A 14,923-nucleotide genomic window follows, 5' to 3' on the forward strand; every position below is an offset into this window, starting at 1 on the left:
GCCGATTATCCAAGGTCGGGCATTACCAAAAAAAAGTGTGTCCGGACAGCGGTAATCGAGCGTATCGGGTAATGTGGTGTATCCCGGTAGGGTGGTAATCTATTCGAATAGCCGTGTCCACTGAGGGAGTCCTGGACTAAGGGGTCCTCGGGCGTCCGACCTGTTAGACATGGGCCGGACTGATGGGTCGTGAAGATACGAAGACCGAAGACTTTCTCCCGTGTCCGGATGTGACTCTCCTTGGCGTGGAAGGCAAGCTAGGCATCCAAATATGAAGATTCCTTTCTCTGTAACCAACTTTGTATAACCCTAGTCCCCTCCGGTGTCTATATAAACCAGAGGGCTTAGTCCGTAGAGGATGAATAATCATAATCATAGCCATACAGGCTAGACTTCTAAGGTTCTAGCCATTACGATCTCGTGGTAGATCAACTCTTGTAATACTCATATTCATCAAGATCAATCAAGCAAGAAGTAGGGTATTACGTCCATAGAGAGGGCCCGAACCTGGGTAAACATTGTGTCCCCTGTCTCCTGTTACCATCAACCTTAGATGCACAGTTCGGGACCCCCTACCCGAGATCCGTCGGTTTTGACACCAACATTGGTGCTTTCATTGAGAGTTCCACTGTGCCGTCGTCAAAAGGTTTGATGGCTCCTTCAATCATCTACAATGATGCTGTCCAAGGGTAAATCTTCTTCCTCAGACAGATCTTTTTATTCGGCGGCTTCGCACTGCGGGCCAACTCGCTTGGCCATCTGGAGCAGATCGAAAGCTACGCCCCTTGCCATCAGGTTAGATTTGGAAGCTTGAACTACGTCGCGGATATCCGAGGAGACTTGATCTTCGATGGATTCGAGACCACGGCAGCCGCTCCCTACCACCACGATGAACATGACGTAAATCTGTCATCAGACCATACCCAGGAGTTAGCACCTGTAACTGCTCTGGCCTTAGATCCGGAGCAGATCACGCCATCCGAGGACGGGAAGCTCAACCCCGCCACGGAAGCCACGGACTCAGCGGCGTTGGAGCCGCACACAGACCTAACTTCAAGTGACATGTGTGTCACCGGAACCATGGACTCGTCTCTGGCCACAGGTTCCGAACCATGTGCGTCCGCATACGTCGAGCTTGATCAGACATCGATCGTCGAATTCAGCTCCGCGGACATCTTCCGGCACTCTCCCCTAGGCGACGTGCTAAACTCATTAAAATCTATCCTTAGCGGGGGACTCACAGCCGAATTATATCCGGTTCGAACTGGAGGCTGATAACGGAGAATTTCGTTTCCCACCCACCGCCCACTTCATAGCCACTGTCGAGGACCTAACCGACATGCTCGATTACGGCTCCGAAGACATCGGCGGTATGGACGACGATTCCGGAGAAGAGCAGGCCCAAAACCCGCCGTTCACCGGACGATGGACGGCCACCTCCTCATATGACGTATAGATGGTGGATGCACCAAAAGATAGTAGCGGCGATGACAAGGAAAATCCAGTTGAGGATGAGCCTCCTAAGATACAACCAAAGCGCCGGCGTCAGCGGCGCCGCTCTAAATCACGCCGCAGCAAAGACAACAACAACGACACAGTAGACGATAACACTCCGGACGGTGCCGAAGACAGAGAAGATCCCGACGAACAAACTGCCGAACAGGACGATTGGGAAGATGGGCAAGTTAGCCCTGATGAACAGGCCATACACGAAGACTCGGATGACAGTAATTATCTCCCGCTCTCCAAGGAGAAGGTGAGCCTCGGCAACGAGGATTTTATCGTGCCTGAGGAACCTCTCGAACAGGAGCGCTTTAAGCGCCAGCTAATAGCCACTGCAAGGAGCCTGAAAAAGAAGCAGCAGCAGCTTCAAGCTGACCAAGATCTGCTAAACAATAGATGGACTGATGTCCTGGCAGCCGAAGAATACGGCCTCAAGCGCCCAGCCAAAAGTTACCCGAAGCATAATTACTACCTCAGTTCGATGATGAGGCGTTGGAGCCCGTACCATCATCGCACAATGCGGCTAACCGATCACCACGTGGTCGGGACAAAGGCAGAGATAAAACTGCTCGGGGACATTCCTACGACCTGCGGCAGGGCTTGGACAGTAGAGCAGGTCAGAACAGATTGATCTATGGATCACGGGGACGTGCCCTGACACGCGACAATGGCTATCTAGCCGGACGCTACAATCACACTCATGCCCCGGCCGAAAATCGCAGGCGGACTCCATCCGAGCTACGTCCCGACGTGGCCCGATACAGAGGCGCCGCACACCCCCTTTGCTTCACTGACGAGGTGATGGATCACAAATTCCCAGAAGGGTTCAAACCCGTAAACATTGAATCGTATGATGGGACAATAGACACCGCGGCACGGATCGAGGATTTTCTTCTCCATATTCATATGGCCCGCGGCGATGATCTCCACGCCATCAAATACCTCCCACTAAAACTCAAAGGACCAGCTCGGTACTGGTTGAACAGTCTGCCCGAAAACTCCATTGGCAGCTGGGAAGACTTGGAAGAAGCCTTCCTCGACAACTTTCAAGGAACATATGTCCGACCTCCGGATGCAGATGACTTAAGTCATATAGTCCAACAACCCGGAGAGTCAGCCAGGAAATTCTGGACTAGGTTCTTAACTAAAAAGCACCAGATCATCGACTGTCCGGATGCCGAAGCCCTAGCGGCCTTTAAGCATAGCATCCGCGACGAATGGCTCGCCCGAAATCTCGGGCAGGAAAAGCCCAAGTCCATGGCAGCCCTTACGGAACTTATGACCCGCTTCTGTGCGGGAGAAGATAGTTGGCTAGCCCGTTGCAATAATAATGCAAGCGAACCAGGCATCTCTGAAGCCAAGGACAACATCGGCAAGCCCCGACGCAACAGACATAAGCGTCGAAACAATGGCAACAACACCGATGACACGGTGGTCAACGCCGGATTCAGTGGCTCCAAGTCCGGTCAGTGGAAGAAGCCATACAATAGGAACAACTCGGGCCCATCCAGCCTGGACTGCATACTCGATCGTCCATGCCAAATCCATGGCACTCCTGATAAACCAGCCAATCATACCCACAAAGACTGTTGGGTTTTCAAACAGGCCGGCAAGTTAAATGCCGAAAACAAGGATAAGGGATCGCAAAGCGAGGACGATGATGATGAGCCCCGGCCACCGAACACAGGAGGACAGAAGAAGTTCCCTCCCTAAGTTAAAATGGTGAACATGATATACGTTACCCATATCCCCAAGAGGGAAACCAAGCGCGCACTCAGGGACATCTATGCGATGGAGCCAATCGCCCCAAAATTCAACCCATGGTCTTCCTGTCCGATCACTTTTGATCATAGGGACCATCCGACCAGTATCCGTTATGGCGGTTCAGCCGCACTGGTCCTCAACCCAATCATTGATGGATTCCACCTCACGCGAGTCCTCATGGACGGTGGGAGCAGCCTGAACCTACTCTATCAGGTTGCAGCGCGCAAAATGGGCATTAATCCCTCAAGAATTAAGCCCACAAAGACTACCTTTAAAGGAGCCATACCAGGTGTAGAGGCCCGCTCGGATCTCCGGACAACTTCCGAAGCGAAGAGTTGATCTTTGATATCGTCCCCTTTCGTAGTGGCTATCACGCACTGTTGGGATGAACCGCATTTGCTCGATTCAACGTGGTGCCACACTACGCTTATCTCAAGCTCAAGATGCCCGGACCACGCGGCGTCATAACAGTCAATGGAAACACGGAACGGTCCCTCCGTACCGAGGAGCACACCACTGCGTTAGCAGCAGAAGTACAGAGCGGCCTTCTCAAGCAGAACCTTAATTCGTCGGCCCAACTCCCGGACACTGTCAAACAAGTCCGGACTACTCTGTAGCAGGACAGCGCAGCTCGTCAAGAGCTTGATTAGCAATTTGGCCACCGTTCCAGTCCCAACAAAGTGGCGGCATTTGTACCATGCGAATATAACTACGCACTCAAAATACCATGGGCATAGACGGAGGGATAACTAGCTTGTGATCGACACTACGGCTCGACCGCCCCCGGACACACATACTTTCAATTTTTCTTTTTTTATCCTTTTCAGGTTTCTTTTCTACAGGCTTCTTCGGACGACCTGATCATCGGTCCTCTCAACAGGATGGGCACACCACGATGGCAAGAAGCACTGGCGTACAAGGGAACCTCTAGGTGGTCTCTTTAACAATCACCCTACTGTTTTCAGGACCCGCACGCAGCTCTCCCTTGGCGTGGCATGTTAAATAGCTCGGTTGCTTATCGCACCACTTGTACAAATACGCTTTGACGTATTAATCAAACTATAATGGAAACAGTTGGCAACCAAACTTCTGCGGCATTAGCTTACTACCTTCTTTTTCCCTTTCTTGATAATCTTCTCAAGTTGCACCCGTACAGTTTGGTACGCTTTAATCTGCCAGGGGCTATATTGCGACCCATAATACGGCAACAAGGTCCGAACACTCTTTATAGTACAGTTCGGCACCCCGAATTTAGCATTATATGCATTGGCTCTGAATCATGTCTTTGGTGAATAGTTGGGTTGCCCGGCTCATGTGCTTACTACCTTACGTTCTGCTATATCGGCTAGGGTAGTAAAGGGAGAACTACTGCGATCGTGTCCTGGTTTATCCGGATGAGCACCTCAGTAGAGAAAGCCGAAAACTGACTGTCATGATGCGGCAAGAGCCGGTCAGCTCTTCGGAGGTTTCAATTTTTTAGCGATTTTTTCCGCATTATGCCATGAATCGGCTTTTACCCGATCAGGTGTTTACAGTACCCTAGTTCGGATACTAGGGGCTGCGCCTAAATTTTCATTGTCAAACTCCTATGGCTAAGTGCGGGTGATAAAGCCACATAGTCCGATTGCCTGGTTCGTTGCGCTAAACACCTCCTTCAAGGACCAAACAATTGGATCAAGAGTGTTTAGATTACATCCCGAACACCCCCGTACTACCTACGTGGGGGCTGAAGCCGACGACTGGCCAACTCTCAAAATTTCATAAACACGACCGCACAGGAGGTAAAATATTAAACAGGCATTATATTACATAGCCGAACTTGTTTCATAATACAGGGCGAGACAATATGAATATATTCATTCAAAGATTACATCCCATCGCACATTGCTCCGCCACAATGCGGGATCCCTCAAGGACATCGCTAAAATATCGCTCCGGCTTGCGGTGCACCTTGCCCGCGGGCAGTCCCTCGGTTGCGACCGTGACGGCATTCATCTTCGCCCACTGCATCTTGACACAGGCAAAGGCCATCCGCGCACCTTCAATACAGACCGACCGCTTGATGGCATCAAGCCGAGGGAAGAAATTGACTAGCCGCTTCACGAGACCAAAGTAGCAGCTGGGTATGGCTTCGGCAGGCCACAGCCGGATTATTAAGTCCTTCATGGCCAGTTCGGCCACCCTATGCAGCTCGACCAGCTGTTTTAGCTGATCGCTAAAGGGCACCGAATGTTTTGGCGCAATGTATTGCGACCAGAACAGCTTCTCCGTTGAGCTCCCCTCTTCGGCTCAAAAGAATTCTGCAGCGTCAGAAACGCTGCGCGGCAGATCCGCAAACGCCCCTGGAGAACTCCAAATCCAGGTCAGTAAGAGATACCTCTTCCTCACATACTTGCTTTGCATAATAAAAGCCTTACCCGCCGCGATCTTCTTGGCCTCCTGGATCTCCTGGAGGGCGCCTTGGGCTTCGGCCCGGGCCTCTCGTGCGCTTTGGCTGGCCTTTGCGAGTTCAGACTCTTGGTCCTCATGCTGGCGCTCCAAGGACTCGTACTTCTTCAAGGCGTCCTGGAGCTCCAGCTAGACCTCCCCAACCCTTGCCTCATGCTTTTTCCGGGTAGCTTGTTCCCTCGCCGCCCTCTCCTCGGCCTCGGCCAGCGCTTTCTTGAGGGTTTCAACCTCAGTAGCCGCTCCTACAAATATCATAGCACTATGGTCATCAAACATCATTTATTCTTTCTGAACATACAGCAAGTCATAACATACCTTGCTTCTCCTCTAGTTGTTTCCTTGACTGGCCGAGCTCTTCTACGGCCCGCTCCAGACTCTGCTTTAGTCCGGAGACCTCAGCAGCATGAGAGGTTGCGGCCAGCAACGACACCTGCTTATCCACATAAGACATATTTAGTTAATTTCCTGCGAAAATTATTTTGATCCTCTGTCCGGCTTTTCTTTCCGAACACCGGACAGTGTCTCAGGGGCTACTGTCTATACTATGGCTCTCTCTTTTGCATCGCTTACCTCAAAGCCTGTTAGCAGGCTGGTGCACGCTTCGTTCAGTCCGTTCTTGACGGACTGAACCCTCCCAACCACCGTACCCATAAGGATACGGTGTTCCTCCACAATGGAAGCGCTTCCAGCAGATTATCCGGTGCCTCTGGATGGACAGAGGTCACCGGCGGTATAGGCACACCTCCTCCCTTCGGAGGAGGCTGCTTGCTTGACTCCGGAGCCGTGTAGGTCTCCGGGATGGTATCCGGCTGGGGGCCGAATTGGATATGGCCCCCATCGCCAGTCTCCATGGGGATTTTCTCCCCCATGTGTCCGGCGGCCGAGGAGCCGTCCTCTAGCGCCACCCTGACGGCCTCCTGAACCTCTCCCTGGCCGGGGAAGGTCCTTTGGGACAACACCTCAGCGTCTCCCTTGGCCTTGGGAGAGTGCACCGTCGGTGGCGACTCGCTGGCCATCGCCTTTGAATCCAGCGAATCCCCCGATGAGGACCGCGGGGAGCTGTCACAGGCCGGACTGCAATTGCATAATTCAACATATTAAAACTTTGAAGCAGAGAGGCCGGACATATGGGCGCACTAGGGTTTTTAGCACTTACGATGCGGCCGGGGCTTGTTTCGAGGACGCGGCTCCGGGCTGCTGTCAACATCCCACGTGGGGTTATCCGCGAGGGAACCCTTCCCTCTTTTGGACGCTCCTGCCTCCAGACTAGTGGAGGCCGCCCTCTTCTTCCTTCCCCCCTCAGGGGGAGAGTTGCTTTCTTCCTTCTCCTCCTCGTCGTCTTCGGCAGCAGAGGAGTGAGTTTTGTTTTCATTGGATGACACATCTGAAGCTCCCCTGCGGCGGAGGCCACCTCTGGCTCCCTTGGCCTTCTTCTTGGCCTTCTTCTCCGGCGCTTGGTAAGGTGCCGGGACCAGCATCTTCGTAAGATGTGGGATGGCTGGTTCCTCGGGCAGCGGAGCCGGACACTTAATCCGCTCCGCTTTCCCCGTCCATACCTGAAAAAATAAAAGTGAGGTTCAGATATCTTCCTCGGCTAAGCAAGCAAAGTGTGCCCCTCGAAACATGAAATACTTACCGCATTGGCGGAACGGGCCAGGGCGTGCCCGCGGTCCTCAGTTATCTCCGGCGGCGTCTCGTTGCCCTTGAAGAGCAACTTCCAGATATCCTCGTGCTTGGTTCCGAAGAGTTGTTGCAAGGTCTGGTGCTTGGCCGGATTGAACTCCCATAAATGGCAAGTTCGGCTCTGGCATGGAAGGATCCGGCGAACTAGCATCACCTGGATCACATTAATGAGCTTAATGTCCTTGTCCACCATGCTCTGGATGCGCGTCTGCAGCGCTATCAGCTCGTCCGATGAAGACCAATTCAGGCCCTTCTCTAACCAGGAGGTGAGCCGCATTGGAGCCCCGGACTTGAATTTGGGAGCTGCGGCCCAGGTGGCGTCGCGGGGCTCTGTGATATAGAACCACAGTTTCTGCCACTCTTTGAAGGTCTCCAGAAAAGTAACTTTGGGCCATGTAACATTGGGCATTTTGCTCACCATAGCACCTCCGCACTCCGCGTGTTGGCCGTCACTCACCTTCGGCTTCACGTTCAAGATCTTAAGCCACAGTCCGAAGTGGGGTGGAATGCGGAGGAAGGCCTCGCACATGACAATGAATGCCGAGATGTTGAGGAAGGAGATTGGGGCTAGATCAGGGAAATCTAGCCCGTAATAGAACATGAGTCCGCGGACGAAAGGGTGGAGAGGAAACCCCAACCCACGGACGAAATGCGGGATGAACACCACCCTCTCGTTGGGCTTCGGGGTGGGGACGATTTTCCCTTTTGCCGGAAGTCGGTGGGCGATTTCTTTCGCCAGGTACCCGGTCTCCCGAAGCTTGGTGATGTCCTTCTCCTTGACGGAGGAGGCCATCCACTTGCCTTGCACTCCAGATCCGGACATGCTCGAGTGCTTTCTTGAGGCGGAAAAGATGAGGACTTGGGCGCTGGAGTTCGAGAATGGGAAGACAGAGATAGAGAGAAGGCGAGGGTGAAAGAAGGGAGTCCTTATCTCCTTATAAAGGCAGTGAATGTCAAGCGCCTCCCCACTCGCCTTAAAACTCGCCTGTTCAGAAGGGTTGTGCGAACGACACGGTTGGATTACCCACGCCCGTATTGATGAGAATCCCGCAATAAGGGGACACGATCTCTGCTTTGACAAGACGTGCCAATGAGACCGCATCTCGAAGCGGCGGGCCGAAAAACGGTTCGAAATAATGACCGGGTGATGACGTGGTGTCGCATTACCAAAAGTTGTCAGCGGATTGGACTCATGGAATATTATATTCTCTGCGGTTGTGTGTGGAATTTTTTTTGCAGAGCCGGACAAGTTCGTTGCGTCCGAAGACTGTGTTGGAGTATTCAGAGAGGGAACCCGCCTTGCAATGCCGAAGACAATATGCGCGCCGGACACCTCGTCATTGAAGCCTGGTTCAGGGGCTACTGAGGGAATCCTGGACTAAGGGGTCCTCGGGCGTCCAACCTGTTAGACATAGGCCGGACTGATGGGCCGTGAAGATACGAAGACCGAAGAGTTTCTCCTGTGTCCGGATGGGACTCTCCCTGGCGTGGAAGGCAAGCTAGGCTTCCAAATATGAAGATTCCTTTCTCTGTAACCGACTTTGTACAACCCTAGTCCCCTCCGGTGTCTATATAAATCAGAGGGCTTAGTCCGTAGAGGATGAATAATCATAATCATAGTACATGCTAGAATTTTAAGGTTTAACCATTACGATCTCGTGGTAGATCAACTCTTGTAATACTCATATTCATCAAGATCAATCAAGCAGGAAGTAGGGTATTACCTCCATAGAGAGGGCCCGAACCTGGGTAAATATTGTGTCCCATGTCTCCCGTTACCATCATCCTTAGACGCACAGTTCGGGACACCCTACCCGAGATCCGTCGGTTTTGACACCGACATCCACAGTAACAGGACGACTTGGAGTTGTATGCCAACCTCTTACAACTAAAACCGGATACTTATTAAAACACACCTAGATAAGAGACAGATGCCCCCGGTGCTCGCTTTCTCTCGAGGAGACGAGGAGAGGATCTCTGGGCTGGATTATTGCTATATGTTGATATACAATGATACCATTTAAGGTCCTCTCTTCCACTGCTGCGAGATGATGGTTGCAAGATGTAGTGTTCGATAGGATGAGTTTCTCCCCCTTATTCTGGCATTTCTGCAGTTTAGTCCATAGATACTACCCCATTCGTTTGGTACCAATGCATATCTAGTGTAGATCTGATGTAAGTCTTGTGAGTACTTCGGATGAGTACTCACAGTTGTTTTGCTCCCTTTTTCATTTGACCCGGTTGCTGCAACAGCTAGTAGCACTGCGGATGCAGGTTACCCCGATGGTGGTTACTATGTGAAGACTGATGACCAGGAGTAGTCCGGAGGTCCAAGGCAGGAGGCCTCGCCTTTCGATCTAGTGTCGTTGTTTTGCTCAGTCTTCTTAAGACAAAACTTGTCTAACTATATTTGTACTCAAATATTATTTGCTTTGATGACTGATGTATTATGAGTCATCATTGCCCTGGCTTGTAATATAAAGCTTTATGTTTAAATTTGTGTCGTAGAGTTGTGTTGTGATATTGACGTGAGTCACTCTTCATGAGTTAAAAAGGGCCACGCAACAATTGGGAAGCATTTCAAAAGTAAAAAAGGGCCACGCAACAATTGGGAAGCATGCATGCATGCACCCCAATTGGTGCATTCACATCAGTACACTCGATCACCCGAAAATCCTACATCCACGAACGTTTTACAGAATTGTCCTAACAAACTCTCTCTCTCGCACACACCCCCCCCCCCTGATTTTCAGGCGGGTGGGCCCCTTCCTCCCCCAATCTTCAATCACAGCTGCCTAAATTGCTTAGTCCGTAAATCCTGTAATAAGACTTACGTAAATGTAGCATTGCTCCTCGCTCACCAACCACCAAAAATCCCTTTTGGAGGCCGAAGTCCAATGAGCCCGGTTTTTTAAAATTTTAGAATTCATCAAAATTTATATTTTTAATTTTAAAAATTGTCTAAAAAATATGGATATACGTGGAGGCATAATGCACAAGTGTGTAATTTTCAATACGAAATACATTGAAACGAGGGCTGGGCAAAATAGGCAAATCCGAGACTTTTTAACACAGGATACTATTCATCCTCCTAGGCCATGAATTTGTCTTTTTTATACAGATCGCATTTTAAGGTATTTGATCCTGAAATTTTACACACATGCGCATAACATTCTTATTTACATGCACACATTTTTTCAGATTTTTTTGAAACTGAAAACTATGAATTTTGAATTTTAAAAAAAAAAGGCCTCCATGGAGGCCGAGAGCCGAAATGCCTCACTCAGCAACCATGCCATATTAAAGCCAGTTTACCCCTAGAAATCTTCTTCTGCAGGCGGCAGCTACAGTGGAGCAACTAATTGCTCTCCGAAAATGAAAGCTTGTGTTTCCAAGAAATTGCTGGATCCTATTTGACGCGTGGGCACGTCTGAACGAGAAACCTCGTGGATAACGAGGGGTTTGAAACGTTTCCAGAATTTTGCCTGTGCTTCCTGAACCTGTTAACATGCATGGCAGCATTGGTCTGAACAAAAAACACTCACTGTCCGTAGGACGATCGGTTCTCAAAGATGTTAAGCGATCCATGATGAAAAACGGCGTGGATCCAACAAAATAGCGTTCCAATTTGGCGAATCGTCCGTTCAGTTTTGTTTTGTTTACATTGAAACGAAGGGAGAAAATGACCGGCCGTGCCGCTTCCCACCAAACCCCGACTTTTTGAGAGCGGGCGTCCCTATCCCACACGGTCCGGCCGGATCATACATGATCCCTTCTCGTGCAACGGAATGGGACGAGACAACGCCGGCGAAGTTTACTTTCGTTGTGTTGTGTGCGTCAGTACTGTAGCCTAAGCCGTAGCAATTTGACAAAGGTTTGAACGTTCCAACCTAACTAACGCGGCCAGACCCGTGTCCTTCTCTCTTCTTCTCCACTATATATGCCCCACCAGCTCTGTCTCCGGTCCAACACACACACAACAACTCACCAGCTCCACGAGCAGAGGAGCCGACACCCAACCCAGCACGGCCAGGAGAGGGACAACATGCGTCAATCACGGGATCTTGGCCTCGCCGTGCTTCTCCTCTTCTCTGCATCCGTCTTCCTCTCGGCCATCCGGGCGGCCAGAGCGCAGCAGGAGACCGATGAAGAGGAGGAGTTCAGCTACTCACTGGACGCGGAGAATGGGCCGGCGCACTGGGGCGACATCAAGGAAGAGTGGTCGGCATGCGGCAAGGGGAATATGCAGTCGCCCATCGACCTCGCCAGCCCGCGCGTCTCACTCGTGCGTGGCCTTGGCTACCTCAACCACTCCTATGTCCCCGCCAACGCCACCATTGTCAACCGCGGCCACGACATCATGCTCAAGTTCGAGAGCGATGCCGGGAGCGTGTCCATTGGTGGCACGCCCTACTTCCTCCGGCAGCTCCAGTGGCACTCCCCCACCGAGCACAGCGTCAACGGCCGTCGGTACGACATGGAGCTCCACATGTTCCACGAGAGCGCCCAGGGCAAGGCCGCCGTCATCGGTGTCTTCTATGAGATCGGCGCCCACGACGCCTTCCTGCACAAGGTGCCTCTCTTTTCTTTCTTGCTTCTTTTCTTTAGTTAACCAACCAGGATCAATTAAGCTTGATTAACTAAAGCCAACACGGCAACATGGGACATAACTTAATTATAACTAAGCTTAATTAACACCAACATGGCAACATGGGACTAATTCTAATCTTGTACTCCCTCCATTCCAAATTACTCGTCATGGTTTTACTTCAAATTTGAACTAAAACCACGACGAGTAATTTGGAACGGAGGGAGTACTACGAACGCAGCTGGAGCCATACCTGGAAATGATAGCGGATCGGAAGGACAGGGAGGAGAAGATGGGGATGATGGACCCAAGGGGCGCCAGAGGCAAGGCCAGCGTGTACTATAGCTACGTGGGCTCCCTCACCACCCCGCCCTGCTCGGAAGGGGTCATCTGGACCATCGTCAAGAGGGTACGTCCCGTTTCATTCATTCACCGTCACACATCACCTTGCATCAAACACAACTACCAACTAACTACTATCAGTAAAATATTTCATTTCCTGTCCATCACATGACACACAACTTGCAACTGTCGAATAAAAGAATTCGTTTCTGGAACTTAGCAGTTGGCATGGAGCTGCCAGTTCGATCTATCTACAGATCCTTTGATTTGCTATTCACAAAGAATCTTCCCACCTGTTTCATCTTTCCCTCACTTTTGATTGATTGGAATTTAGATCAGTGGAACGCACACCAGCTAGATGTCCTATTATACGCCATGCATTGCATGGTTGGTGAATAATGATGGAATTCAGGGGCGATATATATTTTATGTTACTGAAACTTTTCGTTTTCTCCATCTGGCTTAATTTGCAGGTGCGCACTGTGTCGAGGCACCAGCTGGAGCTTCTCAGGGAGGCCGTTCACGACGTAAGTTTTTTATCCCTTCTGTTTCTCTAATCTTTTTCATGAAAGAGAAGTCTTGCTGTTCTCGTGCATTCAACTCTTGTCTTTCAGCACTTTACAGTCTTTAGACTCGTGTCGGATTGTAGACCTTACCGAAAAAGGCTTTTGCCCCGCTTTATATATAAAGCACCAACCACACATTACAGCCATCACCACAACAAAGAACGAAAAGAAGAGAAAACAAAATCGACAAGGATACAAACACTACGGAACAACAAGCAACGGCCTCCGATCATGCCATCGACGCAACCGTGACAAGGGAGCAATTCGCCACCGGAGGGAGGCCACGCTCCATCAACTCCAAGGGCCAACCCTGTTGTCCTACCTTCCGCCGCTGCCTCCGAAGAGGGCACCCCTGCCCTCTCTTCCTGGATCGAAGGACGCCGTCCCGTCAGGAGGCAGAACAGCTCACCCCTGAGCACGGATGGACTGGCCAACAAGTTGCCGGGGAGAGGACGAACCCTGACCACCTCACCTCTCACATGAACCCATACATCACGCACGTCACCGGTCAAGACCAAGAAGCCCACCGCCATTGCCAAGCAGGAACACGACAGAAACAGGCAAACCACCACCGCGCCAATCCCCTCACCATCCTGGACTCCCAAGGCAGCGTCTTCAAGAAGAAAACGACGCCGATGCGCCGTCGCCGCCCAATCAACAGATTTTAGGCTTTCGCCCGGGACAATGGGGTGGAGGCGAGGAGAGGGTCTCGATGTCGCCCACCAGAGGGAGAACGGCGCCGCCAGCATCGCCAACATCGTGACCAGCACCGCCGGTCAAGGGTTTCCCCCGACCCAGAGCTCGCATCGCCATTGCTCCGCCAACCAGCCGAGCAGGACATCCGGAGGAAGCCCGCAGACCGGCCAGCAGAGGAGGAAAAGCGTGGTGAAGCCGCCAACTTCAGATCGAATCCAAGCCCGCCGCCGACTCGGCGCCCAGCACAGCCAAGACGGTGCACCGAGTGCCGGCGCCAAACCCCGTCGACAAGGGGAGACGCCCTCTCCAGCAGTGGTCGCCGCCACCCGCAACGCCCGCAGCCCCCAGGGGGGCAGATCGGCCGCGCCAGACCAAACCCCCGGCACCGCTGCCGCGGGGCCGCACCGCCGCCTCCCAGCACCAAAGCTGCCAGATCCGCACGTCTCCACCGCCGGAGGCCCCGCCGGACCCAGCTCCCCCACAAGCGGCGGCCCGCGTCGCCGAGATCCCGACCAGGAGAGGAAGGAAAGAGCCCCGCCGCTGCCAGCGCCGCACGGGCTTCGCCCGGCGGACGCCCTCCGGCATCGGCGAGGAGGAGGAGTGAGCGAGAGGGGAGCCTTGCGCCGGCGACGGAGGGGAACCTCCCGTGACGCGCTCGCGGGAGGGGGGGGGGGGTGTGAGGACTTGTTTCTCACACCAATCGGATTGTAGACCTTAACCGTGGACCTCTAGAAATTCCACGGTGACGTGAAAGCCGCCTTTAATTTGGTCGATCTCCACCCATGGACTAGAAATTGTTTGGATTGATTTTTCTTCAACCCTACATGCAGGACATGGAGAAGAACGCGAGGCCGCGTCAGGAGGTGAACAGCAGAGATATCAGCATGTTCCGGCCTTTTGAGCAAAATAGACATTGATTACTAGTGTTGATGCTCTGCCTAATTAGTTTGGTGCTTCAGCTATTTTTTATGTACATGGTTATATCATTTTTCTACGTAGTAGTTATTTCCATCCACTTTGAAACTTTGTATAAGGCTACTGAATAATAAAGGAACACGACCAGTTCATGTCCATGCATATCTTGATGTTGACATCTTGGGATCTACCAGATCGTTGATATGATTGTTGGTGGGTATTCCATAACTCGTCCAACTGCCACTGCCATTAGAAATGAGAAAAACTGGCAAGGATTTGACTATGGTTTTGTACCTCCACATGAAATAAAGCCATCCATGGCTAATTCTTGTGTTACCCATATTCATCGTGGCCAAAATAGCGCGAGTCACTTTATGGCTAATTTTGGCAGAACACAACGTAGTGTTGTTTGGCCTGG

General features: G+C 51.7%; 1 protein-coding gene across 1 annotated transcript; it reads left to right on the plus strand.

Annotated features, from left to right (window-relative positions):
- Window positions 1-11,375: 11,375 nt before the first annotated feature.
- Window positions 11,376-14,663, plus strand: LOC123167373 (alpha carbonic anhydrase 7). The gene is made up of 4 exons (XM_044585217.1): window positions 11,376-11,971; window positions 12,228-12,395; window positions 12,802-12,855; window positions 14,421-14,663. The coding sequence occupies exons 1-4, from the start codon at window positions 11,444-11,446 to the stop codon at window positions 14,505-14,507; spliced, it is 837 nt and encodes a 278-aa protein (XP_044441152.1). The 5' UTR covers window positions 11,376-11,443; the 3' UTR covers window positions 14,508-14,663.
- The last annotated feature ends 260 nt before the right edge of the window (window positions 14,664-14,923 follow it).

The sequence above is a fragment of the Triticum aestivum genome, chromosome 7D (assembly GCF_018294505.1).
Source record: "Triticum aestivum cultivar Chinese Spring chromosome 7D, IWGSC CS RefSeq v2.1, whole genome shotgun sequence".
NCBI lineage: Eukaryota > Viridiplantae > Streptophyta > Magnoliopsida > Poales > Poaceae > Triticum > Triticum aestivum.